Source organism: Chrysemys picta, chromosome 15 (genome assembly GCF_011386835.1).
Source record: "Chrysemys picta bellii isolate R12L10 chromosome 15, ASM1138683v2, whole genome shotgun sequence".
NCBI lineage: Eukaryota > Metazoa > Chordata > Testudines > Emydidae > Chrysemys > Chrysemys picta.
Genome location: NC_088805.1, coordinates 15,450,750 through 15,466,604, shown reverse-complemented (window position 1 = coordinate 15,466,604; position 15,855 = coordinate 15,450,750). Strand labels below are relative to the sequence as shown.

Sequence of the window (15,855 nt, the reverse complement as noted above, 5' to 3'; positions counted from 1 at the left end):
TGTCTCCCTGCAGTAGCCCGACGCTCCAGTGGCCCCTGAGGGGAGGCCGGGGCTTGCTGGGCTCCCCTGTGCCATGCCCCCGCCCCGCCCCAGCCTGCGGAGCTATGCCCCCCCCGCGGCGGGGGCAGGTGGGCCGGGCCGGGGCGGCGCGCGAGGGGTTAAGCTCAGCCCGGCTCCCGGCGCTGAATATTTAAGAGCCGCGCGCAGGCGGCGGCGCAGCCCCGGGTTCCCCTCGAGCCCCGGACGGCCGAGGCTGGGCGCGAGCCGCAGAGCGCGGGGTGGCCCCGGGGACAGCAGCCGGCCGGAGGATGCGGCGCCTGGCGCTAACTTTCCTCGCTTTGCCGCTGGTGCTCCGCGCCGCTCCGGGAGGTGAGCGGCCCCCGCCCCGCCCAGCCCGGGCAGCCCCTGCCTGCGCCCCGGGCTCCAGGGACCGGCCCCGGCTGCAGGCAGGGACGGGACGGGGGGACTTGCCTGGGTCAGGACCGAGCGACCCCCTCGGGATCGGGCCCTGTTGTCTGGTGACTGCGGCGCTCTGCCCCCCAGCGCCCCGGGCATGGCCCCGCGGGGGGAGCGGGACTCTGCCTGGTGCCCCTGCCCAGCTCGCTTCTTCCAGACTCTGCAGCTACCTGGCCTCGGTCCCCGCCTGCTGCCGCTGCTTTTCCTGCTCTTCTCCAGCTGGGGCCAGGGGCTCATTCCCTTTCCTCCCCTCTGGCTGTGTGTGGAAGGGGGCAGGTGGCTGGGAGGGTTTAGAGACGGTCCCGGGGAGCAGGGCTGGCTCCGTCTCCCCTCTGGCTGTGTGTGGAAGGGGGCAGGTGGGTGGGAGGGTTTAGAGACGGTCCCGGGGAGCAGGGCTGGCTCCGTCTCCCCTCTGGCTGTGTGTGGAAGGGGGCAGGTGGGTGGGAGGGTTTAGAGACGGTCCCGGGGAGCAGGGCTGGCTCCGTCTCCCCTCTGGCTGTGTGTGGAAGGGGGCAGGTGGGTGGGAGGGTTTAGAGACAGTCCCGGGGAGCAGGGCTGGCTCCGTCTCCTCTCTGGCTGTGTGTGGAAGGGGGCAGGTGGGTGGGAGGGTTTAGAGACAGTCCCGGGGAGCAGGGCTGGCTCCGTCTCCTCTCTGGCTGTGTGTGGAAGGGGGCAGGTGGGTGGGAGGGTTTAGAGACGGCCCCGGGGAGCAGGGCTGGCTCCGTCTCCCCTCTGGCTGTGTGTGGAAGGGGGCAGGTGGGTGGGAGGTTTAGAGACGGACCCGGGGAGCAGGGCTGGCTCCGTCTCCCCTCTGGCTGTGTGTGGAAGGGGGCAGGTGGGTGGGAGGGTTTAGAGACGGACCCGGGAAGCAGGGCTGGCTCCGTCTCCCCTCTGGCTGTGTGTGGAAGGGGGCAGGTGGGTGGGAGGTTTAGAGACGGACCCGGGGAGCAGGGCTGGCTCCGTCTCCTCTCTGGCTGTGTGTGGAAGGGGGCAGGTGGGTGGGAGGGTTTAGAGACGGCCCCGGGGAGCAGGGCTGGCTCCGTCTCCTCTCTGGCTGTGTGTGGAAGGGGGCAGGTGGGTGGGAGGGTTTAGAGACGGCCCCGGGGAGCAGGGCTGGCTCCGTCTCCCCTCTGGCTGTGTGTGGAAGGGGGTAGGTGGGTGGGAGGGTTTAGAGACAGTCCCGGGGAGCAGGGCTGGCTCCGTCTCCCCTCTGTCTTTGCGGGCAGGGTGGCACACAGACACTGGCATCACCTGCCTGCGAACAGCACTGGCGGTTCAGGAGCCTTCCACCTGCTGCTCTCAGCCCCTGGCATTCCCAGCTTCTCTGCGGGCTACAAACAGCCCTGCCCCTCTGGCAAGGCCCGAGTGCCCCAGCATCCCTTGCCATTCGTAACCCCCCCGGGCGGGGCAGGACAGAGGCGCAGCAGCTGGGGCGAGTGGCTTGCCCTCGCTTTGGTGCTGAGTCCCAACCGGCTCAGAGGCTGGCCATGGAATTGCTGGCTCCCCCGGGCAGGGCTGAGCTGCCAGCAGACTGGTGGCACCAGGATCATTTCAGTGGGAGAGGGGGGCTCATTTCCATAAAGCCTCGTACCCGGTTGTTTCTTGCCTTAGCGAGGCTGTTTCCTGCCAAGCTGTGGAGAAGCCGCAGCTGCGTCTAGGGATTTACTGTGACTGGATCAAGTGCACAGCCAGTGGCCAGATTCTGCTCTCCCAGCCGTTGGTGTAAATTCACGGTAACTCCACTGATGTCGGTGCGGATCCAGGCCAGTGATGGAGTTCAGGGGTTTGGCTCATTCTCGTTATTAATTAGAACTGGCTGGAAAATGTCAGCAAATGAAATTTCAATGAAAGACCAACTGAATCTCATGGAAATATTTGTGATATTTTCCATTTGCTGCCCAGCTCTGCTACTGGCAATAACAACACTCAGCAGGTGCCTGGCAGTAAGAGTGGTTAAGGTGCTGGCCCGGGATGCAGGAGTTCTGGGTTTAATGCATGTCTCTGCTACAGGTGACCTTGGGGGAGTTGCTAGGGGCAGATCTTCTAAAGAGCTCTGCTTCCATTTAGACACCACAAGATGCATCCAGAACTGAGTTTTTCTGGCTCTCAAATCGCCAGAGACCAGGACTCCTGCCCCACCCGGGGAGGAGGCTTCCGGCGTGGATTGTGTCCTGCCAGCCGCTCCTGGGTTTGAGCCTGAAGTTCTCTGAGGCGTCCTTGTGAGAGGTGCTGGCTTCACAGCTCAGCAGGCTGGTTTGCTGTGCCCAAGTACCACGTAGGCAGAGGCCGTGTGAGCCCTGTCCCACCAATGAGCCTCACACCTGATCTGCAGGGACCATGTCGGGTGTGAGGGGAAGAGCTGTCTCCACAGCCCAGCCAAGCTTTGGCTTCTCAGCCAGGGATGCCAATAAATGTGTAGTCAGTGCTGAGGTTCCACAGGAACAGCCAGGCTCCCAACTCCTTTCACTGAAGGCCCTGATCAGACCCTAGCTGCTAATACTTTTTGTTTATGGAACTACTGACCCGTGGGACCAGGGCGCTCCAGGCGAGAAGAGCCGTATCTGATTGCTGAGCCTCTGAGCCATTCGGTTCAACTTCCGCTCCTACTTCTCTTCATCACACGTGGACGCTTTAAATGGTGCAGCAGCTGCGGTTGGCCAGACTAGCCTGAAAACCCACAAACCTGGATGTAGAGCAGGGGTGGGCAGACTACAGCCTGAGGGCCACATCTGGCCCTTCAGACGTTTTAATCTGGCCCTCAATCCCAGCTGGGGAGCGGGGTCCGGGGCTTGCCCGGCTCCATGCATGCCAGGTCTCCGCGCAGCTCCCGGGAAGCAGCAGCATGTCCCTCCTATGTGTAGGGGCAGGAGGGGGCACATGCTGCTGCTGCTGCTGCTGCTGCTGCTGCTGCTGCTTCTGGGAGCTGCTTGAGGTAAATGCAGCCCGGAGCCTGCACCCCTCATCCCTCCTGCGCCCCAACCCCCTGCCCCAGCTCTGATCCCCCTCCAAACCCCTTGGTCCCAGCCCGGAGCACCCTCCTGCACCCCCAACCCCTCATCCCCAGCCCCACCCCAGAACCCATACCCCCAGCTGAAGCCCTCACCCCCTGCCGCACCTCAACCCCCAGTTTCGTGAGCATTCATGGCCCGCCATACAATTTCCTTACCCAGATGTGGCCCTTGGGCCAAAAAGTTTGTAGAGCCTTTGCTCAGCCACTCGGACTGCAAGATGAGGGACCTTGCAGCACATCGCTGTGCACTGGGAATGCTGCCTAGTGCAGGGTGGGGGACTCAAGGGTCGGCACTGAGATTTCTTGGCTCTCGCTGCCAAGTGACTGGTTCCAAGCCATCCCAGGAGGTCCGTGAGTGACCGGAGTCAGGAAACTGCTCTGGAGGCTTGTGGCAATGTATGATTGACAGCTCCAGTCCAGCTCCCTGGCTGACACTTGCTCCAGTCCAGACAAGTGTCTGTTGCATTTGGCACTTCCGGTAGAAGAGCCAAGAACTGAACTGGGTGTAAAGACTGAACTGCCCCTAGGTACGGGCCCTTACTGGTGGGGAATGGTGTGTGTGATGTAACACTGCTTCTGCTCTGGCTTTGCCTGACTTGCACCTAATTAGACAACTTCAGAGCCCCTTGAAATGGTGCATTCAGCACCCAGACGTGTCCTCGGTCTGTCTGGATCGGTGGCTCTTTGCACGGCACCCCTACCAGGTCCTTGTTCCTGCCCAGGGGATCAGCAGATGTCCAGTGTCATAGGATATCTACAAACAGGGAAGTTGGCCTGCAGCACAGCTCTGCTCCTGTCAGAGCAAACTCAAGCCCCTCCAAAGCACAGGAGGTTTCCCTGTTGGGCTGTCGGGATCATGCTGGAGAATTGAAGTCACTATTGCAGGAGTTCACAGAAGAACCTGAAAGGGCAATTGATGCTCTGCCACAGTGGGCAGCAGAAGGAACACAATGGCCTCCCATTAATGTGCCAGCTAAATCCCCAGGTGAATTGATTGGCTAGTTAGGCTTCTGATGGCCTGGTCTGCAATGCAAATGAACATTTTCATGCAGATTTCACCACATGCAAATGGAGATGCCTGGGAATGCTCGGAGTGCATTACTGGAGGTTGTTTCAGGTCCGGGTCATCTGAGTGCAGTGCGTAGAGGACCCGACTGGAATTTGTGATCCCACTGTTCTAGGATCTGCTGGAAATTGAGAACCGGTGGAATTATAGACTAGCTTGGGCTAGGACAGGTGGGGTTAGAGGGCCTGATCCAAAGTCAATGGGAATCTTTCCATTGACTTCAATGGGTTTTGGATGACGTCCATAGTGTGTGTGTGTGTGTGTGGGGGGGTGCTTGGGCGGAATGAATGAATTCTTAAGAAATTGTGAGTAACAGCACAAACATGGGAGTTTGTAGCAATGGCAGGAGTGTGTATTGTTCAGTACTTTGAATTCCTGACTAGACCAACCACAGTGATGAACTTACTTTGCTGATTGAAGGTATCACAACCTGTCTACTGCCCCTAAATCGGAAGGACTTTATCTTTTGATAGCATTTGGCAGAGAGGGTTATGGCTAGTCTTGAGAATGTCTGGCGTCCCCAAGAAACGGGTCAAGCTGATGAAGAACATCTACAGCAAGGTGATGAGTGTGGTGGGAATAGACAAGAATCTGATGGAATGGGTCAGGATGAGCTAGGAGCAAGGATGCACGTTATCACCAGATTTATTCAACTTGGTACTGGAAGCAGTAGTGGCTGTTGCATTGAGACATGCAATGGGAGGCGTCATGTTGTGTGGGAGGACAGTGAACAACTTTATTTTCACAGATGATATTGACCAAGAAGGATTTACAGAGAATAGCTGACAAGGTGGATCAGAAAAAGTCAGAGTGAAGATCAGCACAGAGAAGACAAAATTATGGCAACTGGAAGACACGAGAGAGAGAGGTAAAGATAAAACCCAGAGACAAAGAACTAGAACAAGTGGAAAAAATGTATCAGAGGGGTAGCCGTGTTAGTCTGAATCTGTAAAAAGCAACAGAGGGTCCTGTGGCACCTTTAAGACTAACAGAAATGTGTGTACCTTGGAGGTACTGAAGAATGGAAACTGTGAAGATGGCATAAAAAGAAGAATTGAACTAGCTGCTACTGCATTCATAAAACTCTGTAACATCTGGAAGGCCAAAGATATTTCAATCAAAGCAAAAATCAGCATATGTGAGACAGTTGTCCTGCCAATGCTGTTCTATGGGTTGGAGTGTGAGGAAAGCCAACGAACGAAAGGTGTTGACTGAAGAAATGGACTTGCTGAGGGGAACACTGAGAGTTTCAAGGCATGTCCTTGTAATGAGGAAACGAGGACTGTAGGTTCTAATGACTCAGTTACTGAGAACTTGAACACGAAACAAAAGATAAGTGAGAAGAAAACAGCTAAGCAAGTAATAACCCTGTTACCGAAGAAAGATGACTGTGGGTGGTTCGGACACACGACCTGAATTGACCCAGAAAGTATACTATACATGGTGATACATACTAGAGTGCAAAAAGCTAGATACAGGGGAAGACTGAGGATGCATTGGATAGACATGGTGAAAAATGACACAGGACAAAAAGGTTTAAAGATGAACAGAACCATGAAGCTGGTACAAGACAGAATGTGGTGGAAAGACTTCATTTGGCCCCATTGTCACTGTTGAGCTGATGGACAGGAATAAAAGCCAATGGCTGTCCCTAAAACAAGAGTGTTCTTTCCAAATATCACATCTAGATCTGGGACAGATTCCCTACAGGGCTCACCTAGGCTTCTCATCCTCCCAGATGTCAGTGTGCTTGACGTGTGGTTGGCATGTCCCCTCAGAGGGCATTGGGCGGTAGGGGCAGGACTGATATTCTTCGATAACTCTCAGGAGTAGTTTAGTTGGCCTGTAGCTATGACTCTTTGCTCTACCTGAGCACAGCTGGAAGAGAGAGGCACAGTCGGCCCCATAGCGGGATGCAACATTTCAAGCTCACAGCCCTTGGAGGATATCGTCTATTATTTATATAGTGCCAGGAGCCTAGTCACGGCCAGGACCTTGTTGCGCTAGGTGCTGTACAAACCAGAACAAAGAGACTGTCCCTGCCCCAAGGAGCTCACAACCTAAGCAATGCCTGGGGCTGAGGAAGGGTGTTCTCTCCTGGCTTTCTTACCCCCCCCCCCCGCCCCCCCCCGCACAGCTAGGCAGAGAGATGCAGAAAACTTCATGTGGACCCTGGAGTAAACGTGCAAAGCTCTCCAATACCACGCTGGGGGACGCAGGATAAAACGCCGAGATAAATGGCGGGGTTCACTCCCCTTTGGTCCGACACACCCTGAGTTTGCTGTGCTTCCAGGGGTGAGGGGGTGTCAGGACAGGGTGCAGAGCATCCTTTGAGATGGCTGGTCACTCTGGATGTATCACTGGGTGTGTCAGTGGGACTTTTGCCTGCCTGAGGAAATGGGCCCTGAAAAAAACATGAAGGGCCTTTAGCTTTTCTTGGTGGGGAGAGCGGGGAGCAGAACCAATGGCAAAGGGGGAGAGGGAGCAGAGCCCGCACTGGGGCTGTTTGTGAGCAACCAGCCGTGCAGCAGCACTGTCCGTGTCGCCCTTGTGAAAGCTGGGCCGGCCCCTTTGCTCCTGGGATGGGAAAGCCCCGGGGCGGGGCGGGGCTCAGCGGCTGTGCTTAGGGCGGGATAGCGCACAGCACAGGGAAAGGGAGAGCGGGGAGCAGAGTTCCCTGCTCAGGGTGTTTGCGGAACCTTCAGCAGCCAGTTCAGCCCCAGCGTAGGTGGGCCTCATGCTGCCCTTGACTTGGGCTGAGTTAACGCAGCGTCTGCCAGGACTGAGTTTGGCCATCAGAGCTCAGAGGAGAGAAACGTCTCCTGCATGCACCATGGTGACCAGGTCGTCATGTGCCCTTCCCCGTGCCTCGCCCCCCAAACCCTGGCTCCCTGGGTGCCCCTTTCCAGGTACGTCCCATCTGTGTGTACTCACCACCCCGTGGAGCCTCTCCCTGCCCATCCTCCACATCCGCCTCCCCATGCATCCTTCCTTGTATGCCCCCCAGCCTGGGACACTTCCCCTCCAGCTTCCACCCTGTACAGTCTCTCCCCACACTCCTCCCATTCTGGGCGCCTACCTAGACACAATGAACCCACCTAGTCCCCTGCCTAAGCATTGATGGCCTGGAAGGGGAGGATGCAGACTGGACAGTGCTCGGCCGGGCTGCTGGTGGGAGTGGTGGGGGGGAGGGGAAGTGCTGACTCCAGTCACTTGCCTTACTTCGCATTCCTGCAGTGTGCAGTGCTGCACTTCCCTGCCATGCTGAGGCCATGTTGCAAATGAAGCCAGCGCTGTCGGCGCAGAGATTGGGGCCAGCAGGGCACTGACCCTTGTTAATTGCTCTGGTGTGTCTGGCTGGAGACCTGAGCAATGAAGAATGTGCCAGATTGAGGTTACGTGAATGATCCTGAGGCCTTGTCAAGGCAGGCGGCTCCGGGCTTACGGGCAGGGGCCACACTGTTGCTGAGGCGGGTGCTGCATGCCCTGGTGCTCGCCAGCTGAATGCCCCCTGCTCAGGTGCACTAGGAGCGACTGTTTCGCGGGGCCCAGAGCACGTCTTGGCCCTGCGTGCTCAGGCGTGGAAATACAATATGAACTGTGACAGAGTGGGGTTTTGACAGCTCTTGCATCCAACAGCTGATTTAATCTTTGGGAGGGGCGGTAGCATAGGCAGAGGGGAGTTTGGAGAAATGAATGGGTTGGGAGAGCAGCACAAATTTTTACATGGAAACGTCAGCTGCAGGCAGGGTCGTCCCTAGGGGGCCCGGGACCCGCCCCCACTCCACACCTCTCAAGCCTCTGCCTTGCCTTTTTCCGGCTTCCGCCCCCTCCTCCGAGCGACGCCAAGAACTGGAGGGGTGGGGTGGGCTGGGGCCGGGTTGCTCATTGCTGCTGGCGCCAGGCCCCCTGCTAACCCCTCAGGCTGCCCTGGACCCCTCCCCCCCGAAGCGTGGGGCCCAGGGCGGTTGCCCTGATCCGTCCTATGGACAGGACAGCTCTGGCTGCAGCCAGGGCGAGGGAGGTGACAGCCAGCTGTGTGCAGCAGGAGGCGAGTGACCCCAGTGGGCCCTGGCAATCACACCCTGCACACTTATTAGCAACAAACCTGCTCCACCCTGTTCTGTGGGCACCCTGTTCTGTGGGGAGAAGCTGGAGGAGCCGTTGCTTTCCCTGGTAATTTGCCTTTGCTGGGTCTGGATGGTGATACTTCGATGGGGCATGGTGATGTACAGACTGCTCCAGAAGTGTGTGAGAGCCTCAGGGTGCATTGAAGAGGTTTCCTCAGTGTCCCAGCACATGATGTTTTGTAATTTAGGTTAAAATTATGGTCCGTCTTTGAAATTCTCAGTCTTCCTGGTCCTGCTTACAGGCTAGGGGGCTCTGTAGGGATGCGTGCGATCAGAGTCAGTTCTAGAGCAAGATGGGGTGAGTTGTGACTCCGTTTTTAGGGAGCAGCCTGTTCTAGCTTCCTTTGTTTTGGGGTTCCTGTGTGGTGGTGTACCGAATTCTAAGCGATAAAGCAGTGTTATGGTGCACCTTCCGGCAAGTGTATTTCTGTTTTCAGCAAACTTCTCTGCATGTATGCTGTGAACATAACCCAGAGCACAGGGGGATTAGCATCATGCACTCTCTGCTGCAGGCTAGCCTGTAGCTCTGATGGGCTCTGGCCATACAGAGTTATGGGGGCAGAGAGAGAGGACTAGTAAGTAATTACCTTTGCAGTTCTGCAGCATAATGCCTTCTCTCGGCAGAGATCAAAGTGACTAATGGGATTAGCCTCACAACCCTCTGTGGAGGCAGGGAAGGATTGTTATCCTTGCTTGACAAATGGGCAAACTGAGGCACACAGCAGGGAAGGGCCACAGGGGACCTGGCTCTGTGTTCATGAGTTTGGCTTTTGGAGACAACTGAGGTCAGACTTGTCCCTGAGTGATTGCACAGCAAGGCAGCATCAGAGATGGGAGTAGAACGCAGGAGTCCTGACTCCCAGCACCATGTGCTAACAACTAGCCAGCATGGCCTCTTTCACTGTGCTATGCAGGTCGCTTATCACCTAGGCCTAAGCTAATGGTGATGGCTCAGGCTGCCACTCCACTGTGTGTATGTGTGAGAGGAGGGCAGGAGATGGCAAGTCACTGGGGGCCAGGGCAGCTGTGTCTGGGAGGGGTGGGAGGAAGCAGGGCTTGGCAGATGTTTGGTTTTGAGACGGATCAGACTCAAGGCTCACACGGACAGATGCAGAGGTCCCAAAGGCAGGAGATCAACATTTCCCCAAACCACCTGGACAGTTCCTTGCGCCCAAACTGAAATTCATCCCCACCTCTGGCTCGGGGGACAGAGGTCCAGGGAGCAGGAGAATGACTGAGTGCCAAGACGTTTCAGTGCGTCGTCCCAGAGCTTTGGAGAGAAACAAATCAGCCAACGTGACGAAGCTGGAGCAGGATCCATTGTAGCCTTGGGGACCGAGTGATAGTTTAGCTGCAGTAAATTAGAAAATGATGAATACGGGGCTGCATGCTGCCTGCCTGCCAGCTCGGCAGTTTCTGAAAAGAGAACAAACAAATAACCAGTGGATTTCCTTGGAGACAGTCGGGTGTGTGTGTGTGGGAGGTTAAGGGGGGAGGGGGGTAAGAAAAACAGCCAAGCTACCAATAACCAGGGCAAAGTGAGAAACAGAATCACAATTTCCATGGGTAGTTTTGGGACAAAGACCCCAGGACTAAAGAAAGTGGCTACGGGTGGCTTTCATTTTCGGAGAGAAGACTAACGAAACCTGCGAAGGGCCATGCAGAGAGAAAGGAAGGAAACAGTTCGCTTTAACACGGCATCAGAAAAGGACAGTGTGGTCGGTTGGGTGACACTTATCTATTGCTGTAGGAGCCTCAGGCCAATGGACCAGGAGGTTTATTCCCCAGTGCCAGGGTTAGAAACGAGGACTGTAGGTTCTAATGACTCAGTTACGGATTGTGAGAACTCAGCAAGAGAGCTTTCTCCTGGGGGGACACGATTCGCTGCAGCAGCCAAGGTGGTCACCTCGTTAGCCATCGAGCCATGGATGAGTGATGGGTGGGGTAGGTTGTAGAACCTTGAGGGTCGTGTGAGTCCATCATTGCTGGATCATTGAAGGCTGGCGTGCTGTGACTGCTCCTTACTGAGCTTTAATCATGTCCTTGTTACCTTGTGCTGCCCCATCTGTTATAGCTCCCTGTTCTCTCATTTTGTATTTAGTCCCTGCCCCAAAGAGCTAACAATCTAGTGTGCGTACACACAGTACTTTGTGCAATGGGGCTTTGACTGAGGCCTCTGGGGACAACTGTAATATATGAGTAACAACAGTAATGGGAAGTTAGAGAGACCCCATGGCCCAGCTGGCATGGCACCAGATGGGAAACAGCCCTCCTGAGCCTTGTTCACATCTCTGCCACTGACTTTCTGTATGACCTTGAGCAAGTCCATTAAAACTCTGTGCTGCCACGGAAGGGGCTTTGCTGTCCGTGGCTGAGAAGTGCGAAGCGTTGTGGGAAGGAGAAAGGGGTGTCTGGAAATGGAATGTGGAAATATGTGAAACGAGCTGGGAGGGGACTGTTGCTGAATTTTTCATCTTGATTAAATCCAGAGTAAACACACAAAAGGGCAACAAAGGCCAGTCTGGTTAAGTGGAGATGTAAAGAACAGGACAAGCAATTATAAGGAGGTTAAAAATCTAATCAATCTGCTCAGGGAGAGGATTGCGAGAGCTATAAAAATAAACAAAAGCAGGTTACAGGGATAATTAGAGGAGCAAAAGCTAATATTGAATGCTGGATTGCAGCGAAGATCTCCGCTCCTAAGAAAGGTCTCTTTAGATCTATTATTAATAGGCAGAAGATAAAAGGGAAAATTGGTCCAGTAAAAATGATGATGAGGAATTGAACACAAGTGCTAAAGAGAGGGTGGATTTTATGAGAGCTTGTTGCTGTCTTTTTGGGGTGGGAAGAAGACAGGGAAATGCCTGAGACAGGAAGGCGTTTATTGTAATTGGACAGGAAGCTGTTGCCCCCTATTCTCCCCCCTCCAGTGTGTCCTCCCCAGCTCTCCTCCTAGTCTGTCCCCTTCATCCGCTCTTTCCCCTGCCATAGTCTGTCCTCCTCCTCCTCTTGAAAGCAGCCCTCTGGCTGTCTCCCACCCTGTCTGGATGGGAGAATTCTTTATTAGCCAGCAACAGGGCATGTAGAGCCCTTGGATGCTGCCACATCCCTTTCACCTGGCGTACAGGGGCTGGAGCAGGGATGAGGAGCTCAGTTCTTGTCTCCTGCCTTCTGTCTGTCATGTCTACTTTGATGGTGAGCTCTTTAGGGCAGGGACTGTTTCTGACTATGGGTTTTCCCAGCACCTCTCACAACGGTGCCCTGAAGTCAGGTGTGACACCTAGGTACTACTGTCATAATAGCGATGATGATCATTGCTAGATAATAATTAATTTAGGGTGACATGTAAAATGAACTGTCCCTAAAGAACAAGTAGGGGACTAATTGGAACGTATGCAGATTGCTTACTCTGCATCACAAAACCCTGATGTGTTCAGAACTGACAGAGAGGATGATGCTGGAGAGTTGATGGAAGACTGGAGAAAAAGCACAGAGAAAATGAAGTAGGAGTGATCCTGGCAATTGCCAACCTGCAGATCTTCTTAGTAAAACAGCACAACAGTTATAAAGCGGGGACTGAATCATGAAACACCTAGAGAGAAGAGAACCATAGTTCATGAGCACTTAGCAGGATGGATTCAAGAACAGATCCGGCCCGATGAACTAGTGTGTTCCTTTGATAGCAGAACAATGGTGTCAGTGGATGAAAGGCATGCAGACAACTGCCTATTGTGTTTGACGTTCACTGAAGCATGTTGATATAGGGTCTCATGAAATCTTGCTCTCATAATTAATTCCAACCGGACTGGCCAGGATTAGTGACACAGATCCAAACCCGTGGCAGCACCATAAACAAAGCAGTGATGAATGGCAGCGTATCAGTCTGGCAGGCGATTCTAGGGCGGGTATTGCAGGGATAGAGGGTAGATCCAGTCTTAATTAGCGTCTTCTACAGTCATCTGGAAGAAGGGGTGAAAAGCACATGATTGAAATGTACAGGTGATATTTGGGTGGCGTCACAATTGCTGGCGAGGACAGAGAATTAACACAAAGGGATCTAGAGAGGCTAGAACTATGAGCGTGATCTATACAAATGAGATTCAGTTTAATGCGTGTCTCCCTTATATGTGTGTGTGAAGGGCCTGGGCAGTTGCTGTATGCTGCAGGGAAGAGGAGATCCGCAGTCCCATGAAGTACAAGAAGGGCTCAAGCCCATCAATGGTTTTGAGGCAAAACTCCCCTGGCAGTGAATGGAATGAGGCCTGTGGAAGGAAGACAGGCTACAGCCCAAAGTGCTTTTGGACTGAACCCTCTGGTGCTGCCCTGAGAGGCTCAAAAAGCCTGCATGAGCATGCGTGAGGTGTCCTGCGTGAGCATGAGAGGTGTTTGCTGTTGGATAGCTCAGTCCTTCCTCGTGCCGCGTCTCGGACAGAAGATGCTGAACGGTAGCAAGCAGAAGGCCAGTACTATGGGCCTGGTACTGGATGCAGGAAGAATAAGATTTAAAATGCTCGGTAAAAAGGGGTTCTAGTAGGTTTGTTCTTCACATATCCCCCTTCTCTATCGGTTTAGCATCCGTTTTTCCTTTGGGCAAATATTTTTGGACAAAGATAAACCCAGAGGCGTAGCGAGCTCCCTCCGTACCCTCCGACCGGAGGGGGCCCCGCAAGGAAGGGGGCCCCTAAAAGTGGCAAAATAAATACCGCATTCCAGTTTCTGCATTGTAAGGGGCCCCGCCTGGACATATGTTCGGAGGGGGCCACCGTTCGGAGGGGGCCACGTTCTTTGTTGCTACGGCCCTGGATAAACCCCAGATTACCAATGTAGCTGCTCCAATGCTAGTTATAGTAATGATGACCTGGAGGACAGACCTGTTCCATTTGAACTGCGTGGAGTGCATCGGTGTGACGCTGGATTAGGTGTATCATGTACTGATTTTCAACCCTCTTCCCCTTTACTTTCCTGCTCCGCTGCTGTAGGCCTCAGGAGAAAGGGGGCAGGTATGTTGTTGCATGCTGGCTTTTGGGCACTCGGGTGTGAACGTGGTGGGGGGATGGGCTTGGGATGGAGCTTGGGGTGGAGCTAATCCTCCTCGCAGCCCGGCCATGCCCTGAAGAACGGGGGCTACCATCACTGGTCATTTCCAAAGCCTTTGTAATTAGAAGGTCACTGAGGCATTCACCGAAATAACGGCAATAAAATATGGTGCTCATAGAACAAGCTGTAGCCACATACCGGTCCAGTCCTGCAAATGGGCATATGTTTCACTTCAGTGACTAGTCTGCTAGAAGTCAGTGGGACCACTCACGTTCTGGTCATTGGCAGCAGGGCCGGTTCCAGCGTTTTTGCCGCCCCAAGCGGCGAAAAAAAATTAAAATAAAAAAGCCGCAATCGGCGGCACTTCGGCAGCAGCTCTACTGCTGTCGCTTCATTCTTTGGCGGCAATTCGGCGGCGGGTCCTTCCCTCCGAGAGGGACTGAGGGACCCGCCGCCAAAGAGCCGGATGTGCCGCCCCTCTCCGTTGGCTGCGCCAAGCACCTGCTTGCTGTGCTGGTGCCTGGAGCCGGCCCTGGTTGGCAGGGTTCAAACCTTGCAGCCCTAGTCTGTACCGCTGGTGCGGAAGGAGAGCACCTGTTGGGCTCAGTAAGTGGCAAGCTTTTATACTGGCTGGGCACTGCTGTGAGAAGGAGGTATGATCACATTCACTACGCTAATGTTCCAGCCAGGGTCACGTTATTTAAGGGGTGGTCACACTGCGTTAGTGACAGAGGTTTTGATAATTCAGCTAATTATTGGTCCAAATTTACCTCTAAAACGGCTGGTTTTAGCAAAATCCAGTGTCTGCAAAAAAAGAGAAAATGTCACCAAAACCTCGATAACCTGTTGCCAAAATGACCATGGGTACATTTCAGTGACAGCCCAGCCCAGGCAGGAATGGACAACTTGCTGAAACCGGGCAAGAATCGGCTGTGAAAACAGTGCTGGGTAATTCCTGTGATCTCCTCCATCCCCCGACACATCAGTCACGGGCAGGTCAGGAAGCCTGGCGCTCGGCGCAGGGGGGCAGAGATCACGGTAGCTGCAGTATCTCCGTATCTCCTGCTTGTGGGGACTGTTATTCTGATGGGTGACCACAAGAGGGCTCCATGTGGATCCGTCTTATTTAAATTCCTGGGCTGCTAAGGAGCAACTCCGCTAAGTCACCTGGGGGCTTTTGAGGCTATGGCCCTGTAGAATCAGGCCCACGTCAAGCTCTGTGCATCTAACTGCATGTTTTTCTGCAAACCCTTCATGGCTGCTTAGAATGATGGGTCAGGAAAAGTGAGACCGCAACGAGCTCTTTGCCCCTGCGAAAACCTGTGAATTTTAACGCCAACTTTTTCCATTCCTACCAGCCTGTATTCTGAATTCTTCTCTCTCTTGCAGTTCCCTGGTGCTACGATTCACAGGATCTCAAATGTGGTGAGTACAGAAATTGTTTCAAGTGGGGGGGTGTGCGGAGGGCAAGTGTGCTGGGGCAGTGTGTCCGTGTGCACGCCCGGGTCTGAAGACCGTGTGAATGTGCGTGGTATGTGAACATTCGTGGGGTGTGAACGTGCGTGCATGGCCCCGGGGGGCAGAGATCACGGTAGCTGCAGTACCTAAAACTGCCCTTGCAACCCTAGAGTTCAGAGAGATTTTTAAATTACTTTTTGCAAAGCACCTACGTGGTTATTCCCATTGAACCTAATCCAGCTCCCTCTCCCCCCCAGGCTAAATCAGGGCTGTCTCCCCTGAAGTCAGGGCCTTTGCACTGGTGCACGAGCAGAATACATCCGCCCAGAGTCAGGCATTTTGGGTCTTTTTAAATTTTTGCATAAATATTCTGGGCCAGGTAGAGCCCTGGAACAGTGGTGCGAGCACTGGGACAACGTGTGATCTAATTCACCGTGGGAAACCCGACTAAGGGAAGGAGAAGTGAACCCATATGGTGCTAACGTGTGAATTTTTTGGGTGCACATTGAAGCCTAAATTGCCCACATGCTAATATATCAAATAAGCAGATCCGTCCGAGCTGGGGTCAGTGACCCTAGGGACAGCTTGAGAGGCAGTTAGCAGGGGAGCCTATATTCTGCATTGCTGTGGAGGTGAGGCCTGTGTTGGCCCCTGGGATCAGGAGGTTTCCCCGTAACTTTAACACTGAAGTATTGTGC

General features: G+C 54.4%; 1 protein-coding gene across 1 annotated transcript in view; it reads left to right on the top strand.

Annotated features, from left to right (window-relative positions):
- Positions 1–203: 203 nt before the first annotated feature.
- The window catches only part of LOC101951551 (carbonic anhydrase 15-like), a 29,124-nt gene continuing 13,472 nt past the window's right edge, over positions 204–15,855 (top strand). Inside the window, exons 1-2 of the mRNA XM_005281067.5 lie at positions 204–369; positions 15,089–15,124. Coding sequence (XP_005281124.2) covers positions 309–369; positions 15,089–15,124 — 97 coding nt within the window. The 5' untranslated portion in view covers positions 204–308. The remainder of the gene's footprint in view (positions 370–15,088; positions 15,125–15,855) is intronic.